General features: G+C 34.1%; 1 protein-coding gene across 11 annotated transcripts in view; it reads right to left on the bottom strand.

The window, feature by feature from the left end:
• NAV2 (neuron navigator 2) overlaps positions 1 to 19,467 on the bottom strand; it is a 438,256-nt gene that overhangs the window by 296,333 nt on the left and 122,456 nt on the right. For all 11 annotated transcript variants that reach the window (XM_031943258.1, XM_031943259.1, XM_031943260.1 and 8 more), the window contains exons 2-3: positions 18,537 to 18,654; positions 14,007 to 14,059 (exon numbers count right to left, since the gene is read on the bottom strand). In XM_031943258.1, coding sequence (XP_031799118.1) covers positions 14,007 to 14,059; positions 18,537 to 18,654 — 171 coding nt within the window. The remainder of the gene's footprint in view (positions 1 to 14,006; positions 14,060 to 18,536; positions 18,655 to 19,467) is intronic.

Raw genomic sequence — 19,467 nt, 5'->3', positions numbered from 1 at the left:
GGAATTAGGGTAAATTTTCCAATCTAATAGGATTGAGATGCAAATTCTACTTCTGCCTTATGACCTGAGGCGTTACTTTACTACTTTGAAAGTTTTTCATCTGTCAAATAAAGGAGTTAAGAGTAGATGACTTCTAAATCAGATCCTCTTAGCCTTTGAAGTACATGAGATAACAATTCAGAAAAATATTGGTTTAAAGAGAGAAAGACAAATGCTGAAATACAGCTGTCCATCAAATTTGCCAATGTGAAACTATAGTGGCGGGGCAAAGGATCTTGATAGGCTGGATGATGGAACAAAGTTAACAAGATAAAATCTGTGATATATAAAAAACTTAAAACTTTTGTTAAAATTTAATGTCAAAGTTATAGGAAATGTTGCTAAAAAGCAATTCATTTCAAAAGAATCCAAAGATTTTAGAACATTCCATAATTAATATGAAATCATAGTGTATAACGTGATAAGATAATCTTGTGTTACACCAATAGAAGCATTATGTTCAAAAGAGAGGAGGTGATGGTTTTATTTTACTTTAACCTGGTTAGACAAATCCAAGGCCTCTCTGAAAGGCTTTATCATTCTTTGTGATCCCTCTAACTCATTTTCTTTCAAGCAATTGGATTTTTTTTCCTTTTTTTGAATAAAATTTATTTTTAAAGCTTACAAATTACATTGGTCTTTAAAAAATAAATAGCTTAATTGATCAATTTAATCATTAGTTCATTCTTATTAAATTTCTCTCCTTAATCTTTTCCTTTGTCTCTTCTAAATATGTGTTTGGGGACATATATTTGCCTTTGGATACTTCTTCACTGTATCCCATAAATTTGAATATACTACATTTATCTTGCCATTATATTTATAGTATTTTGATATTTGTTTACATGATTTAACCTAGATTCAAAATCATTTTAAAAATTAGGTCTATATATTTTGATCATATTTTCATAAGCACGTAATTTCATGGTGTAATGACCTGTAAAATTAGTGCTTAAAATATATGCCTTTCTGAATTTACTTATAGCTTCTCAGTGATCTGATAAATATGCATTATAAGAAGAAGAAATGTATATTTTTGGCTTTTTTCATTCAGTTCTTTCCATTCTCTAGAAAACTCTTTCTTTAGTACTCTTCATATTTATAATGTTTTCTTTGTTTAGTTTTTAAAAAATGATTTCTTATACTCAGTACATATTGAAATATCCAACTATTATAAAATTTGTATTTATTTATTTTTGTATTATTGTATTATTTATTTGTATTATTTGTATTTATTTATTATTTTATATTATTGTATTTATTTATTTTTGTAAATCAATTAATATTTAATTTAGAAATTTAACTGCTATATATTTCTTGCATAAATAACAAAGATGGATATGAGGTTCATGGTTCTTATCAAAGACTATTGGTAGGCCTTTGAATAACCTTTAAAACTAATATATTTTCTTTGTCTATCTCTCAATGCTATCATGGAATTTAACTTGGTTAGATATTAGATATAGTTCTAGATTTTAGAAAGAATTTTACTAGAATTAATATAATGAATTATATCCACACCATTATCCGTAATCTATGTAATCTATGTATATATTTTTATATGGCATAAGGTGTGTTTTGTTGTATGTTGGTTCATCAATTAATACTCTCTTATTTTTTTATCTGGGAATTTAATTCTCTTGAAATCAAAGTGTATAGTATTAATTTTGAAATCATCTACTGTTTTTTTGTTAAAGTGTTTTGTCATAAAGAACTTTTTAAAAATCTTTTTCTTTTCATTACTCCAATTTGAATTCTTTCCTGAATTTAAAAACTGAAAAATCCTCCTGATTCTGACATTGTTTTGTAATTAACCAAAACTGAACTACTGTTATTTCAAAAATCCACCTTCATTGACTGAACATAATTAGTCAGGATTGTAAAGTATTTATTATTCAAAGTACCTAGCTCAGGGGATCATAAATCTGTTATAAAATTTATTCCTTTCTTTATCTCATTGTAAATCATTCAAGAATCTTTTATCTCTTGCTGTTTTCCAAATTCAATGTTGTTCTGAAGATGAATCTTTTATCTAGGAACTATTCAAAGTTATCTTGGATTACCAAATGCCTATTTTTTAAGAATGCTTAATTATGGTGGGAAATCTTTCTTGAGAACTGGTTCTGTGTTTTTATTCTGTATAAGGGGGGGAGTAATGATGGTTTAGTTTCTTTTCTTGTTTTTTGTTCCAGTAGAAAAATTTTGAATGAGTTGTAATTGCATTTTCTGATAACTTTCTAATGATTTTTAAAATATTCACAGAGGTTTTTCTTTGATATTATAGCTTTGAATGTTAGTGATGATAAGCCTGGCTGAGTTGAATCTTTGGTTTTTTCCATATTTGCATCCCATGAATATTTTTTATTTGTAATTACTCCCAATGTTCTCAAAATTTGGGGAGTTTTTAAATACAAATCCTTAAAATAAAATGGTTAGATTTTCTTCTTTTTCAAAAGTCCAATAATTTTGAGATTTACTTCCCTTTTTCCTCTCCTCTACAATTATTATTTTCCTCATTTCTCTTTCCAATATTTTTCCATATAATTCATTTTCTAAGCCTATTTTTCTGTCTCCATCCTGAGCTTCTGAATTCACTCCAAAAAAGTTTTGTTTTTCCTCACCCCATGGGTCAAGAAACCCTGCTGCCTAGATGAAGTAGTTTATCTGGGCAAGAATATGATTGTCTTTTCTGTTGTAAAAGGTTAAAAGCCCCAGTTTTGCCTCCCCTCACATCTCCTTTCTAAGACACATAATTCTCACATTAACCAACCACAAATAACAACTACATTTTACTCTGGCAGAATAATTTGACTTGAGCAGAAAATGTATGAGGTGGGAGTAATGTGAAACAAGTAGAAAGCTATGTCACATTGTAGATGGTGATAAATGCCAGGCTGAGGATTTTGCATTTTATCCTAAGGGCAATAGGAAATGACCAAATATTTCTGAGTTCAGGAAAAGCAAGACAACATCTGTGTTTTAGGAATAGTCATTTGGCAAGTGTTTGGAAGATAGATGATAGCGTGAGCCTAGAAACAGGGAAACCAATTAATAGGATATTACCTTAATCCAGGAAAGGAGGAATGGGAGTTTAAATTAGAGGAGTGGTTGTGTGAGTGGAGGAAAAGGGACAAATATGAGAAAGAGATTAGGTAAAAGCAAGGGATTGGATATAGGGATGAAAACAAATGAAGAATCAGGTATGATTTCAATGTAGCAAATCTGGTTGACTAGAAAGATGGTGATATCCAAAAAAAGACATCGAGAAGTCTGGAAAAGGAATGGGTTTGAAGGGGGCTGTAATATGGGATCTGAGTTCCAATTTGGCCATGGTAAATTTCAGATGTCTATGGAGCATTCCGGTAGAGATATACAATAGATCTGAAGTTTAAGAAAGAGATTAGGAATCATAATATTTATTTGGTAGTCCTTTGCACAAAGATGATCATTGAACCCATGAAAGTTTATATATTACTAAGGGAGAAAAAAATAGAAAAGCAATACAGGATATAAACTTAGAGAAAACCCATTATATTTGATCTAAACTTTAAAAGAACAAAGTGTAGGAAAATTTCAGTTGCTGAATTGGGCATGGGGTACCTCTGGATTGGACAAGGTTTGTTGCCAGGGGGCTTGCAAGAGAAGATGTAGTATCCCTTGATTGTACAGAACTTGTTGCTGGGGTAGCATAAGAAAAACTCTTCTTCAAGTTAGCTACTTTTTATAACTCCATGCTAATAGATAGGACTATTTTGGATGTTTGCTGTTTCAGCAGAAAGGAAGGTCAAAGATAGAGTGGGGGCTGCATTATAAATAAGGTCAGGGGAAAGATAAAGGAACTACAGACAAAATGCAATTGCTTTAGTATTCTTAGTTATCTATACAGCTAGACAGCTAAAGTATATTGCCTTGATATCCACAAAATATTTAAGGGAACAAAGGAAGGCATTTGGAAAGTTAGCTAGATCCTTTATAGAGGAGGTGAGGGAAATATTTAAGTAGTAATCACACAAGATAAGAAGCTGAAAATAGACGGTGACCAATGAAGGAATATCCAATCAAATTAAATCATGGATTTATCAAGATATGTATATGTGTCTATGTGTGACAAATACTTGTATTGCTATAGTTGGACAAGACAACTTCTGTTCCTGAAATGAAACCCTGACACCCACAAGAGACACATCCTAAACACTATGAGGTAGCAGATAAAATCAGAAAGGTCTGTATTCAAATATTGTCTCAGACACTTAACTAGATCTGTGACTTCTCTCTGCCTCAGTTTTCTCACCTAGAAAATGGAGGTAATGACAGTATTTCTATCACAGGATCATTATGAAGATTAAATGACCCAATATACACAAAATGCCTTGCTTACTTTCAAGGGACAAAAAAGAGTTATCTGTAATTTTTATTTTGCCAAAACCTTGATTTTCCCTTTTTTAAAAAGGGTAGTTGAAACCTTTAAGTTTTAAAATCAAAAAAGATAGTTCTTTGGAAGAAATACATGAATGAATTTATGTATCTTGGAGCAATCACATAATCTTTAAATGAAAATGAAATATTTTTACTGAAGAAATCAGTCTAAGATGTTCTTTATAATGAGACTTTAAGGCAATGGATAAAAGTCAAGTGTGGCTTGCTTTTCTCTGCCTCACCAATAATCTTTCCTTTGGTGCCATTTCTTTAGTCTTATTCTCAAGGGAGACAAAGGAGATGGCCCCCCATGACATAGTATGTAATTTGAAAAAAAGAAAATCAGGAATTATTATTTCACATGACCCAAAGTTAACTGCTGAGATAGCCAAATCAAAAATTCTGGGGGGCAGGAGGAGGGAGATGAGTATTTTCCATTTCTAAAATAGAAAGAATTCATCATATTTTTCATCTCCTTCATTAGGACTTTGGAAAAATAAAATAGTTTGGTAACACTGAAAAATTCTGCAAACAGTAATTACCATGTTTAAGAGAAAGTGACATAATTGTGTTTTTGTATCCATACCCTGAGCACATATTAAATACTTAATAAATGCTTATTAAATAGAATTTGGTCAAATCAAGAATCCTTCAAAAAATATATGAAAAAATAATAAAGAATTTAGAGAAATTTTTTATAAAGACCAATGAACAGCAAGCAACAATACCAGTTACTTTAATTCCACAAGGGAAATGCATTCAGGGATGCAGCTAGGGGACATAGCAAATAATAATGATAATGAAAATTATCATCATCATAATATCTAAAATTATTTATATAATACCTTATGGTTTGTAAAGTACTTTACAAATATTATCTATTTTATTCTCACAACAACCCTCAGGGGTAGGAGTCATTATAATTCCCATTTTATAGATAAGGAAACTGAGATAGAAGGATATTAAGTAGCTTCCTCAGGGCTACACAATTGGGTGAGGTTTAGGTCTTCCTGGTTTCAAGTCTAACTCTATTCATGATTTCATTTAGCTTCCTCAGAGAATACCTTAAATTGCTATATAGATGCTAGTTATTGTCATTGTTACTATAAAGACACTACTTGATATAATTCTGTTTTAAGTTCACTGCCCAAAAGCAGGCTCTGAGGAAGCAGAAATGTCCTGCTTATGGAAACAGAAGCAACACAGAACATTCACAGATTACCTTGTTTTTCCTAAGATCAAACTTCAGAATTGCTCTTAATTATAAAGGATTTCTTGGATTTTCTGTATTTCTCTGCACAGTACAGTAGTGTGTGTGTGTGTGTGTGTGTGTGTGTGTGTGTGTGTATTCAGGCATATATAAAAATAGGCATGTGGCTTGTAGAAGAAGCCTTTCAGCTGTCCAAGGATTTCAGCCACTTCCAATATCATCTGACCACACATTCCTGATGCTCCTGGGAAGATTGTAGGTCAACGGGCTCAGGCCGACTGTGGGTGCAGTAACTCATTCCCTCAGGACAAGCCACGGGTACATATCATATGTCACTGGGACTTTGGAGGGGAATCTCCAAAAGATGCTTTCCACCAGGTGAGATGTCTGTTCAAGTCAGTGACACATAGGTCAACTCAAGTCACTACTAGAATTTTTTTTTTCCTTCCTAAAGATCCTCAGAGGAAGCTATGGCTTAATAGATAGAGTCCATCTTAAAGTCAGCAAGAGCTGGGTGCGAGCTCTGACTCTGACTCATATATGATGTGATCAGGGACAAATCACTTCATCTATTAGTGATCCAAGATCCAAGAAACTTACTAAGCCTATAAGGTGCCGATCTTTGTTGATAGAAGGAGTTTCCTACTCCAGGAAATCACAGGATAACTCAAGCTTTCTCTCTTTCCTAAAGATACTTACTGAAGCTCTCTTCTCTCCAAGCCCAGTGAAACCCACCACAGTTGTTTCTGTTTCATTCATGTGCCATGTCAAAAATACTAATCATGAAATAATAGACAAGGGCTAGGAAACTGATTATTGAATAAATACCAGAGATTTCTTCAGGTCCCTTGATGTTTCCTTTCAATTTTTTTCCCCAACTAAATGTCTAAGAAGCTACATGAAAAGCAATCACTGATGCCTGAAATGTTGCTCAGAAGTAGAAATAGTAATTTTGTCATGAGCATCCACGCTTTGGAAACTGCTTATCTATTCATTTCCTATACTACAAACACACATTGCAAGTCTCTGGGGTCTCAGATGTGAATATTCTCACAGAGAAGGCAGGGCAAGATCAGATTTTAGTTAAATCTCAATGTCTCACATCTATCTGATCATGATTCTCAGTTTTATGGAAATAATTATTTATATATATATATATATATATATATATATATATATATAATTACAAAGAATACTAAAGATCATCTAGTCCAATTCCTCAATTTTACAGATGAAGAAACAAAATCCCAGACACAATGAGTATACTGATCAGTTCACACAAGGAAATGATTGGTAGATACCAGATTAAAATCCAGTATCTCAGACTTCAAATTGAATTTTTATTTATTTGAATCTAATTCAATCATACTATGGAGGGCAGTTAGGTCGTACAATGGTTAGAGCACTAAGTCTAGAATCAGTAAGCCTCATCTTCCCGAGTTCAAATTTGGCTTCAGATACTTACAAGCTGGACAACCCTGGGCAGGTCACTTAACCCTGTTTACCTCAGTTTCCTTATTTGTAAAATATACTGGAGAAGGAAATGGCAAATCTCTCTAGTATTTCTGGCAGAAAAACCCCAAATGGCCTCATGAAGAGTTAGAAATGCCTGAAAAAGTTCTGAACAAAAACAAACAATTCTAAGTATCAGGTCCCCTGTCAGGTGCTAGAAATTTGGAGATTAAAATGAAAAGGGTGAAGGGCAAAGAAATGAGCATTTATTAAGTGTCAGGCACTGGGTGGCTAAGCGCTTTGCAAATTTTATCTCGTTATAATCTTATAACAATCTTCTGGAGGTGGATGCTATTATGATCCCTATGTTACAGTTGAAATCAAAGCAAGCAGAGAGAGGTTCCACGACTTTCTTATGTTCATACAGATAATAAGTATATGAGGTAGGATTTGAAGCTGGGTTTTCCTAACTCTAAATCCAATACTCATTGTATTAATGGCACCACCTAGTAGCCTTTAAAGTCATTGCCTCCTTTTGTTGTTCAGTTGTTTTCAGTTTTGCACAAGTCTTTGTGACCCCATTTGGGTTTTCTTACAAGTCTTATAGATGAGGAAACAGGATTAAGTGACTGACCAGGGTCACACAGCTTTAAGTGTTTGAGACCAGACTTGAACTCAGGAAGCTGAGTTTTTCTGCCTCTTAACCCAGCACTCTATGCCCTATGGCACCCCTGACCTGCCCACACTGCCTTTAAGAATGGGGTCTGTGGGAATAATTCCAGTCTATTATACCCTTTCACCAAAGTAAAGTGTGACCAGTGGACCACCAAATGAGCTTCCACAGGTCAGTCATTTGGTAGAGATAACACTCCTCCATACCATTTAACTAAACTCTCCCTCAGAATGCATCAGCTAAACTTAGTCTTTTTTTTTTTTTTTTTAATTAGAGCTTTTTATTTACAAAACATAGGCATGGGTAATTTTCAACATTGACCCTTGCAAAATCTTCTCTTCCAACTTTTCCCCGCCTTCCCTCTACCCTCTGCCCTAGATGGCAGGTAGTCCAATACATATTAGATATGTTAAAGTATATGTTAAATCCAATATATACATATATATATATATATATATATATATATACACACATATATATATATACACACACACATATTTATGCTGTTATCTTGCTGCACAAGAAAAATCGGATCTAGAAAGAAAGAAAAAAATCTGAGAAGGAAAACAAAAAAATGCAAGCAAACAATAACAGAAAGAGTGGAAATGCTATGTTGTGGTCCATACTCATTTCTCATAGTTCTCTCTCTGGGTGTAGCTGATTCTCTTAATTACTAAACAATTGAAACAGGTTTGAATCATCTCATTGTTGAAGAGAACCACATCCACAAGAATTGATCATGGTATATAATCTTGTTAATGTGTATAGTGATCTCCTGGTCCTGCTCATTTCACTCAGCATCAGTTCATCTAAGTCTCTCTGTATTCATCCTGCTGGTCATTTCTTACAGAACAATAATATTCCATAACATTCATATATCATAATTTATTCAGCCATTCTCTAATTGATGAGCATCCATTCAATTTCCAGTTTCTAGCCATTACAAAAAGGGTTTTACACACATTTTTGCACAACTGGGTCCCTTTCCCTAAACTTATTCTTAAAACATTTTCTATCAGAGTGAAAAACAAAATAGGGATTTTCCAAGGCTTTATAGACCTAACAACTACTGTCATCAGGAACAAAGCCAAGCTGCTTAAATTAAGAACAATAAGAGGCTAAGCACTGTTGGTTATTCCTCCACTCAATGTTTAGCTAAGTGTATCAGAGTGCCCTTTGAGGAGTTAAGCTGGTCTGCTTTGGCATAGCTCCAAGCAGCAGGTCAGCTTCCAAGCTAACAGAGATCTACTGAATATACCATATGACAGTCAAAAGGATGCTCCTCTGTTGCCATGGGGATGCTAGCTGAGTTTTGACCCATAAACTGATTTTATTTAAAAACCAAGTAGGTGGTACTACAGGGGTGGAGTTTAGAATTAGGTAGAAATAAACATTCAGGTCCTGAGGAGTAAACCAAAGGAAAACACTAATCAGACTGCAAAGTGATAATAATGAATTTATATAAGACTTTTAAAATTTTTCAAAGACCTCTGTGTACACGATCTCATTCAAAACTCAAAACAGACTCTACTTATGTGTATTTTTCTATTCCATTTTACAGATGAGAAAACTGATGGTTATTTAAGTGACTACTCATGACTATATACTAATGTTAGAAATAGGATTTTAACTTAAAGTTTCTCAATTCACATACTCGTTTGACGATGCTGTTCTGCTTCCCTAGTTGAAACCACATGGATGACACCCTAATATCAAAGGGCACAGATGAAGAAACTTGCCTACTGTACTACACCTGACTTTTCCCATAGCCACGTCTCATACTTCTTACATTTGGGGATGGGGGATAATTTGATGTATGGACACTTTTTGTTGGTTCCTTAAACTGGAATCTGGGGAATTCTGGAAAGCTACAGTTAGGACTCAGTCATGTTCATTCCATGCAAAAAATATTTGGTAATGACAGAAAGAGCTTTTCCCAGAACCTTGCTTAAAAGAAAAGGTGAATTCAACTAATCTGACAGCTAGCAAAAGCTGCTCTTATAAGGGATTTAGGTTTTGATCACTTGGCAAAAAAAATACTGAATGGTGCTCTAATCATCATTGGGAAGGATTCTTGTCTTTTCAGCCAGAAGGTATACTGTTTTAGAGCATCAATAAAGACTCCCAGATTTCATCAAACAAAAAAATCAGTGTACTGGAAATACTTCTTCTCTTCTATAAATTAGCATGTCCAAATAATTTCAATATAGCTTGACAAATATTTATTAGGCACCAATTATGCACCAAGCTGTGAAAATACAGTGACAACAATGAAACTGTCCCTCCCCTTGAGAAATTTTACTCAGGTGCTGGTCATTATGAAACAAAAATATAATTCAAGAGGTACATTAATGAGCTAAAGGATTTAATTTAATTGTGAAACAGCATCTCTACTTTTCAGCAAGTTGATGTATTTCTATAATTCCTATTTCCCAAATCTGACCTTTCTGGATAAGGATGATTTCCACATGAATTATTGAAAGAAAAAACGGACATCATTCACTCTCATTTTCATTGGTGAGTCTACTCACTAAGATTGGTGCTAAGAAAGTAGAGAACTTGTATTATTCCCAAAAAGATCTGAACGACCTAGGAAATGAGGACTATGTCTTGTATTTTTTTCATGTTTGTGAAGATCCAAAAAAAAGTTGTTTGCAACTTGAAACAATGAAGGAAAAGATTTGATTGCTGAGGGAGTAGATTTGGACTAAGGCCCATAGAGAATAGGTGGAGATAGTTAATGCATTGTGTTGTTCAAGAAAATAAATAAGTCAACAGCACATTACTAGTCAAAGGCTTACACAATTCTCAGGTGTCAAAACCTATATTAAAAAACCATAATAATAATATGTATACAGAGTCTAGTCCAAGATTTCACTAGAAGTCTCTTTCCCCATCCTAACTCAACTCATTAGTAAATCCAATTTTTCTCCTGCATTCTGGGACAAGAAGGAACTGTCAGCAAGTCAACAATGGGCATCTGTTGAGGGATGAGAGTAAGGATAGTACCTCTCCCCACCTAGACAACCTGGCTTGGGCAGAAACAGGGAGGGGAAAAGAAGGAGTAAGTGCCTAATAATCCTTTTGCTCTGTAACTGCTTCTAAGCTCCAGTCTTCTCAACAATTTTCCCTTCTACACCCTTATCTTCATTTTGCAAACATAAAAACTGAAAAGTAGCAATGAGCCAAAATAAGATCCTTACTGCTTCAGTAATAACTCCCTTTCCTGTTTTATTAGCAAATATTCAATGGTATACATCTATTATATCCAGTGAGAACACTCATCAAGTTCATTAATTAAAAATACCAAGATTAACTCTCAATTATGCCACAAATATATCCACATACATTCACATTTTCCTGGTAGATTATCCACAGTCCCCCTTTTCTACACACTTTGACTTTTTATCATCTAGATGACTTCTGAAACAACTATTCCCTACAAAATTGCATTTCTTAAAAAGATGAACTAATTATAATGAAAAGGACTTGGGATCAGATGAACCCCAATTTCAAATCAGGCCATTAACACTTACTAGTCATAATGTACTATATAGACCTAGAACTACAAGTAAATTTAGATGCCATTTTATATATAATGAAACATACACATATTATTTTACACATTTTACTGCAACCATTTTACACTTCAGGAAACTGAGGCCCAGAAATGTCAATGACTTTTCCAAGATCACACAGTTAAAAAGTGGCAGGATTGGAGCTCAGATTCTACAACTCTAGATTCAATGAAAAAAATTCAGGACCCTTTCTAGTGTCCCATGCTGTCCTCTCTGAACCTCAGTTTCATCACCTCTAGAATGGACGTAATACATAATCTTATGAGCTGTGATGAAGAAAATCCTATGATATTCTAGATAAAATGTTATTGTTATTAGGGAATACTATCCTGGGTAAAATATAATTGACAAGACCAATTTTTAAAAAATAAACAAACAAATAAGTAAATTCCAAAGCCCAATAAAATGTTACTTTATCTACCCCTGAGAACTATTGCTTCGTCCACCACCAATGTGTTCTATTACTGGAAATAAGCAAGAATTAAGTCTGTGGATATTACAAAGATAGTTGTATATTTTAATATCTAAAAGGGAAGCTGTTAGTCAGACAAGAAGAACTTCCCTGATAGCAGAGAGATCTATATGGTCAAACCTTTCCCTTTGGTTTAAGTCTATGCTATTGCTTTTGTTATCACCATTCTCATTTTCGATAGAAATACATAACTATAGGAACAGCATTATTTTCTGGATTGAATTCTGTGCTCAGAACAATTTCTGTCCTTGATTTAGTACAAAAGCCTCCATCTTTTTCATCTTCTTCCTCATCTCATGTGCTAGCACTAATTATCACTGAAAATGATAAGGTTTTTATTTTTCTGTATTTAAAAACAATCCCCAGATGCTAAAAATTCATTCAATTATTAACAAAATCACAGTAGTATATTTAAGCTTTTATAGCTCAAAACTTACTAAGACTTTTGGGAATAATTATGTATATATACACACATATATAATTATGTATAAATACACACATAATATAATATGCATATATATATAAACATATACACATATATAATATGCATATAATATAAATAGATATAGATATAGATACACACAAATTATACAAGTATATTTGCATGAAGAAATGATACTTCTTTGGGTGCTCGGGATGACAATGATATTTTGATTTGGAAGACTGACTTTCTCTTTAATGGAAAGTGACACTTCAAAAGGTAGCTGTTGAAAATGTGTCCATACATGCATACTGAATATAATACAATCTTTTTGAAAAAAAGGACATCCTTTTCAGATTTGAGCCCCCTACTTACACACTGAAATGGGGCATGACAAATGAATCCAATTCAATTTTCAAGACAAATGAGCCCACTTCATGCAAAGACATGCTTGACATGCTTACTCTAATGGTTAAGTTAGTGATCTTCCAAATTTTCTCAATTATTTATACTCTAGACAGCTGCTAGAGCACTAGTAAAAATAGTAGCCAACATTTTCAAAGCTAAAGAAATAGTGATATATCTATACATGGATTTTCTCATGAAAGAAATGGAGATCCTTTGGATCAAAGAAAATAAAGAAAAAAACCCAAACTAAAATTGGCCTGCAAAAAAAGTTATTACATAGTGCAAGGTCAAAAACAATATTCTATAACTATTATATGGAAAATATTTCCATAAATAAAAATAACTTTCCTCAAAAAGGAAAGAGAAATTAGGGGTGGAGTGAAGAAGAGTTATAATGAATTTAAAATTTGAACAAGCCACAACAAATAATAGATTTCACACTATGAGTCTAAAGACTGACTATCAAATTGATGTATTTTAGAATTAAATGCAGTAAATTGGATCATACTGGAAGGAAAGACAAAAACTGACTTCATTTGGAATGTTGGCAGCAAATTAACTCCAAGTGTAAAGCCTTTCCTTAAATGTACCATGTTCTCTTTTTATTTCTTTTTTTTTTATTTAATGAACAGACATTGTTATAGAGTCTAAGACTCAAATGAAACACATTCTTTGAATATGCTATTCACAAATTGTTTTGAAGGTGAAAAACCAATGGCTTAATAGTATCACATTTAATTCAACTTTTTTCTGAACACAAAAATCTTCACTGTTTTAATTTCAAAGGTAAGTCTATAGGGCTCATTAAAAAAGTTGTCTGATTTACAATATAATACAAAAAAGGCAATGGGATATCTTTAAAATTCTATCAGAACATATAGTATACCACTTCTTAAGGCTTCCCTAGAAAATCTCTGTATTTTTGGCTCCTATTCATACTCCTTGTGTTTTATGTAAAAATAAAAGTTAAAAATATACAAACTATTTGAGGTCTTTTAGGGAAAGCAAGATAATTTATATCAGTCATATTTCTAACAGCCCTCATGGATATTTATATCACTGTACCAATTCAGCAGAGCAAGCCTCTAAAAACCAATAGGTTACTGGTTAAGGACAAAATTAATTCACAAAGGTTCTATAAGCAAAATAATGCCATTGGAGGAATTTGTTAGTTGACTGTTTATCCCTCTCCATATACAAGTCTGTCTCCAGAATAAAGATGGGATAACTGCATCTCCCAATCACATGGGAATAGTTTCAAAGCTATCTGTGCAATTTAGAAATATTTTTAGGACTATATAAAACACATTCAGCCCCTCAATTCTTAGACTACTTACCATTTGAGATCTATTCTTTGGACAGCCATTGATGTCTTCAATCTTTTCATTTGCTGAAAAAATAAGAAGAATAAATCAAGCTTCAAAAACCTAAAGTGAAATAGTGGAAATAGTGGAAACCCTTAGAATAGCTATTTCCAGGGCCCTTGCTGCTGGCTGCACCTCCCGAGGCCTAAAAGTGGTGCTGTTCAAAGCAACCAAGCATGTGAAACATTGAGACACACCGAGCAAGCTCAGGGATTTACTCATAGGCCATTCCTCCAGGGACAGCTGGAGCAAGGCCATACTCATTTAAAAAGGCGACAACTGCCTGGAGGACACTCCTTAAAATGATGGTACATCACTGAAATACTTGTCTGGGAACCTGGGAAAAAAGATGCACAAAAGGGCTACGCTTCAGCTAGAACAAGCCTGAATGGGACAAAACTGAAGGAACTCTGCTCAGGGGTTGCAAAAATAGTCCAGGTACACATGACGATCCATCCTTTCCACACCATTCATCTATGTGTTCTAAGTCACAAATGAGAGAACTTTTGTTTTTGACAATATAACCCAGAATAAAGGAGGGGGAAACTGAGGCCATGGGAAGCCTAGTGACTTGCCAACTATTGCTTCTCTCTAGAAGGAAGTGAAAAAAAAAGGTAACTTTCTACTAACAAAAAAAACTCATTCTCAAATAAAAGGCTATCAAATGGAATCTTCCTAAGATGAGTGCATTTGTTACAAAAGGCGAAACACATCCCCCAAAACAAGAATAGCTAAACATTTTTATCTGGGGCCTTTCAAATCCTTTAGAAAATTCCAGTTACTCTGGCATCTGGGATACAGTGAATTCTTAATACTCTTCTTTGCCTCCCTTCCACCCCATAGAAACTACTTTCTTCAGGTAAATTTTCTCTCCTCTCCAATACTGCTTCCTTCCTTCCCAAATTATCTGCTGTAAATGGTTATTTGTAAACAAGTGGTCTTTCCCATCAGGGGAGTACTACAGGCTCCTTAAAAGCAGAAATTTTTCTTTTTTGTTTTAATATGTATATATGTATATATTAGCACATAGTGAGTGCCTGATAAAAGCTTGTTGATTTATTAATTTGATTAATGAATATTCAATGAGGCCCAAATGAGGAAAATATTTTTTGAACTTGAATGTCCTGTTCCCCAAACATTTCAATTAATGTTTTACCATATAAAATTTGAAAAGGTTGCTTGTATTTTCATTGTGAATGTGGATGTGGAAAAGGGAAAAAAAATGTAAAATGAATAATTATTGATGTGAACAACCATGACAAAAAAAGCAAACTCAAGTAATAGTACAGGAACCTGTGGCAGAAATGATGCAATGATCTTGGCCTTAATACAATTAAAAATAAAGATGGTATTCTAAATTCAAGGTTACTGGAGTATTTTCTAATAATCCATTCGGGATGGTCAAATTTAGTTGTCCATTTCTGATTAATGAGTAGTTCAATAATATGCATCCAATTTAAAAAACAAAACAGAACATTTATGTTCACAAATCTGGGCCTTCATTCTGGAAATACTCTAAGTGCTTTAAATTCCATCTGGAGACACTCAGCACTAATAGGCAGTGCAGATAGGCTTACCGAGCAGTCTAAATTTTAAGCATTTCTAATACCTAGTACTGAAAAGAATCTAGGATTCTAAGGAAAATGAAGTGGGGAGGGGAATAAAAGGATATCCTAAAGAGCCTTCCAGACAGTGAATATGGTTAGGGGGGATTTGAGGAGAAGGAACTCATTCTAATTATAGGTAAAATTATGGGGAGAGGGAATAGCCCATCACAATTCCTTCCCATTCCTCCCAAATTCATGATTTCTCCACTCTCCACTGCTTTTTTAGTTTCTCCAAGGTTCTCTCTCTGCTACCCCTAAATGTCTATGAAGGTTAGGGGACTGAGATGTATAAGGATAGTATTCTTTAGACCAAAGGGATAAAAAAGCAGGGGTTCTCTGGGGAGTATGGTCTCCTCCTCATTATAATTCTGAAAATAAGTACATCTTTACTTATTCCTTCAATTAATGTAGAAATTGAGACTTTGATTTTGTACTATTTATGACATTCAAAATTAGCCCATTAAGTAAATTGTAGAATTGGTAAAATAAAATAGGAAGATATTAGAAAATAACAGTACTGACAGAACCTCAAAACACTGATACACACAGACTTTGGGCCTCATGGATTCTAATTTCATGACATTTAAATACTGATTTAATTATAATTATAGAATCAGGGTACATTTTCAAATATTGGATTTGATTCTGCTGCTGAGAAAGGAGTATATAACTCTAGGTTTTAAGAAACAAATTAATTTCTTCAGACAAACACCTTCCACAGAATTTCATAGTTTGAGTTCATTTAGTCTCCAGCTTCTTAAATTGTGGTTCACGGCTCCGTGACTGAGGATCTCATAAATAAATGTGGGAGTGGCAGAATTTTGATTTACTATTCACTAAATGTTTGATTTGTGTATCTATTTCATATGTCCATTTATCTGAAGCCATGGTAAAATTTCTTGGGCAAAAGGAGTGGTGAGTAAAAAAAATTTTTGAGGAGCCCTGGTCTAGCCTAGCTCATACTTAGCCATCACATCATCTTCACAGCATCCTTTTTATTTGTATTTGAAAGCTTCCAGAGGGGGAACCTGCTCCCTCCTGCAGATCTATTTTGGAGAGTTCCAGCTGTCAGAAGTCGTTCTTTCCTTCTAGCCAACATCTGCCTCTCTGAAATTTTCACTTTCTGCTTCTACTTCTACATTGTGGGCCAAACAAAACAAGCTGAATCCCTCTTCTATGACAGCTCTTCAAATACTTGAAGACAGCTACTGAGTGCTTCCCCCCAATATCCCTCCAGTCTCCAGGCTAAACATCCCCAGTTCATTGAGCCTCTTGAATCTGCTGAATGACCTGGCATTCCAGGATACTTACTTAATCTGCTTTGGAGATCTTATACTTCCCTTTAGATAGTTTAGGGAACTGAAGAACACAGGTGGGAGGTAGAGGGAGAAATGACCTGACCCCCATGTCAGTTCTCTCATAATAAATAATAAGACTAAGAAAAATACAGCCTTACACTTATGTGCATGGTGTTTTATATCACAGATTCACTTCTCCGCTCTGATTCTTAATGGCTGTGTCTCAATTTCTCTATTTGAAGAATGAAGGCATTAGATTACATGAGCTCTCAGATTCTTTTAGTTCTAAATCTGTATTTTACAATCCTTACTACATTATTCTGATTTAGTAATATCATGCATTTCAATTTCCAGCTACAGATGAAAATATAAAGGCAAGGACAGTTTTTTTGTTTGTTTTTTTTGTTTTGTTTTTAAGCCATGTTAAGATTATTATAGTTAAATAATTGTGAAACTTGGACTAAAACTTAGGATTCCTGACCTTTAGATTAATAGGATTTTGCTGTAATACCTCAAGCTTCAAACAAGGAATAGAACCATATGCAATCATATGACTGATTCATCTTTTAAAAGGACAGAAATTGTTTTCTAGTTTGCATGTTTGCCCACTCTATCATGGTAACTATTATACCAGGAAAGTCTTTTTATGGGAAGATGGGAAAAGAAAGAATTTTTTTTTCCTTTCGGCCCATTCACACAAGGAACAAATGAAACTTTTGGCCTCAAGATGCCTTCTTGGGGTTTCAGAGAAATACTTCTCTATTTGAATTATGATTTCCACATTCATCTTTTCCATGTAATATCAATCTAACAGATAAATGTATATTGATAAATGACGCCAATATCTGGGTCCTAGTAATGTATATCTTTCAATTTGCAGCCTCTGAATTATTTTTTCTCCCATTGCTAGCAGCTTTTTCGCATGTGATATGATTTTCCTGACCAGGGATAATACTATAATTCTTGCTCACTAGTCTTTTTTGTCTTCTAGATTGCTCAAAGCCTTGTGGTATGGATGACAGGGCTGGCCCATTACTAAAAGGATGACAAGAAACATGTCAAGGATTGGAGGACCAAAAATGACCAATCTAAAGATTGGTCTTTTCCTCATCTTGAGGCACATGCAAGTTTGGTTTCATCTTTCCCTTTCTCTTCTATCCTCAGTTCCTTCCTGCTTTAAAACTAAATAACCTTTTCTCCTAAATGCACTTTGACTATTAAGCCCCCGTTGAAATTGAAAATTGGAAGGACTAGTTTAGCACTATGGTGCTTAAGAAAAATAATTCTACTCTAAAATTGAAAACACTGGAAAAATAGCAAGCCAAAGAAAGGAAAAACAAGCAAACATTTGCTTCTTTCTTGTCTCAGCCTTTCCTGTTAATATGCTGTTATTACATTAGTGGTCTCATTGGGAAAATTTTATGTTTTTATCTTAGTATATAGCTGAATAAAATTTGGGACTGAAACCTGATTTTACTCTTGAGGATTTTTTTAAGTACTGGACCCCTGATCCTTCCTTCTGTCTTTGAAAGGGCAGAAAAATTTGGTCCCTGGTCACAATGTCACACACAGAACACAACCCCAAATTGGAGACTTACCTACAACCTGGATGATCTCAGCCAATAAGACGCCATCAGTCACATCTTGCTGGAGATCCTTGATTAAACGTTTATGACCCGATTTGGCTAGATAGTGATTGGCCCAATCTGTGTAGATCTGCAAAAAAAGAAACAAAAAGGAAACACTTGGCTTTAGGTTTCCAATTAAACTTCCCAACCAGATTTTGTGATTTAACTCATGGCAATCCCCGCATCCTAGGATTCAGTCTTAGCTCCATTAACATTCAAAGCATTGTACCAATGAAGCATTCAACTTACTATAGTTTAGCTTTACCCTATTGAAAGATCTGACATCAGAGCTTGGGGAAAACTAAAGACAGCTTCAAAACATGTGAAAGTCTGAATGGAATAGCAGACACGGAACTAAAACAGTCAGCTACGGGGTTGGTGTAGAGAAACTAAAACCCTATTTTCACCCAGAGGATCTTTCCCCTTTATTGAGAAAACATTAAGGGGAAATTACTGCCCAAAAGGATGCCTTTTAGTGGGCCATTTCAGGTTAATGAGTGAATTTAACGAAATTTTCAGGCTTCTGTCTTCCTTTTAAGGAGAAAAATGTTAAAACAGCAACCCTTCAATTACTTTTGTAGAAGCTGAATCACTTACAGCCTGGTGTTTACCAAAAAATGAAATCGGTTTAATTTGAAAGTTAAACCTCATGCTAATTATTGAGATTCTGTAGACCAAAGAGTGTGAGCAATCTCCACAGATTAAATTGGTATGACAAATATCCCTGAAGAGAAAGGGGTGAAATTGAGGCTGCAGATGGTTTGGCAGATAGAATTCTGGACTTTTGAGTTTATAAGGCCTGATTGGAATCCCACCCAGATCAATTATTATGTGGCCTCAGCAAGTCACTTTCAGCAACTCTCAGTCTCAGTTTCTACATCTGTAGAATGGAAACAGTAAT

Source organism: Sarcophilus harrisii, chromosome 6 (genome assembly GCF_902635505.1).
Source record: "Sarcophilus harrisii chromosome 6, mSarHar1.11, whole genome shotgun sequence".
NCBI lineage: Eukaryota > Metazoa > Chordata > Mammalia > Dasyuromorphia > Dasyuridae > Sarcophilus > Sarcophilus harrisii.
Note: the sequence above shows the minus strand (reverse complement) of the source record. Positions and strands in the feature narration are given on the sequence as shown.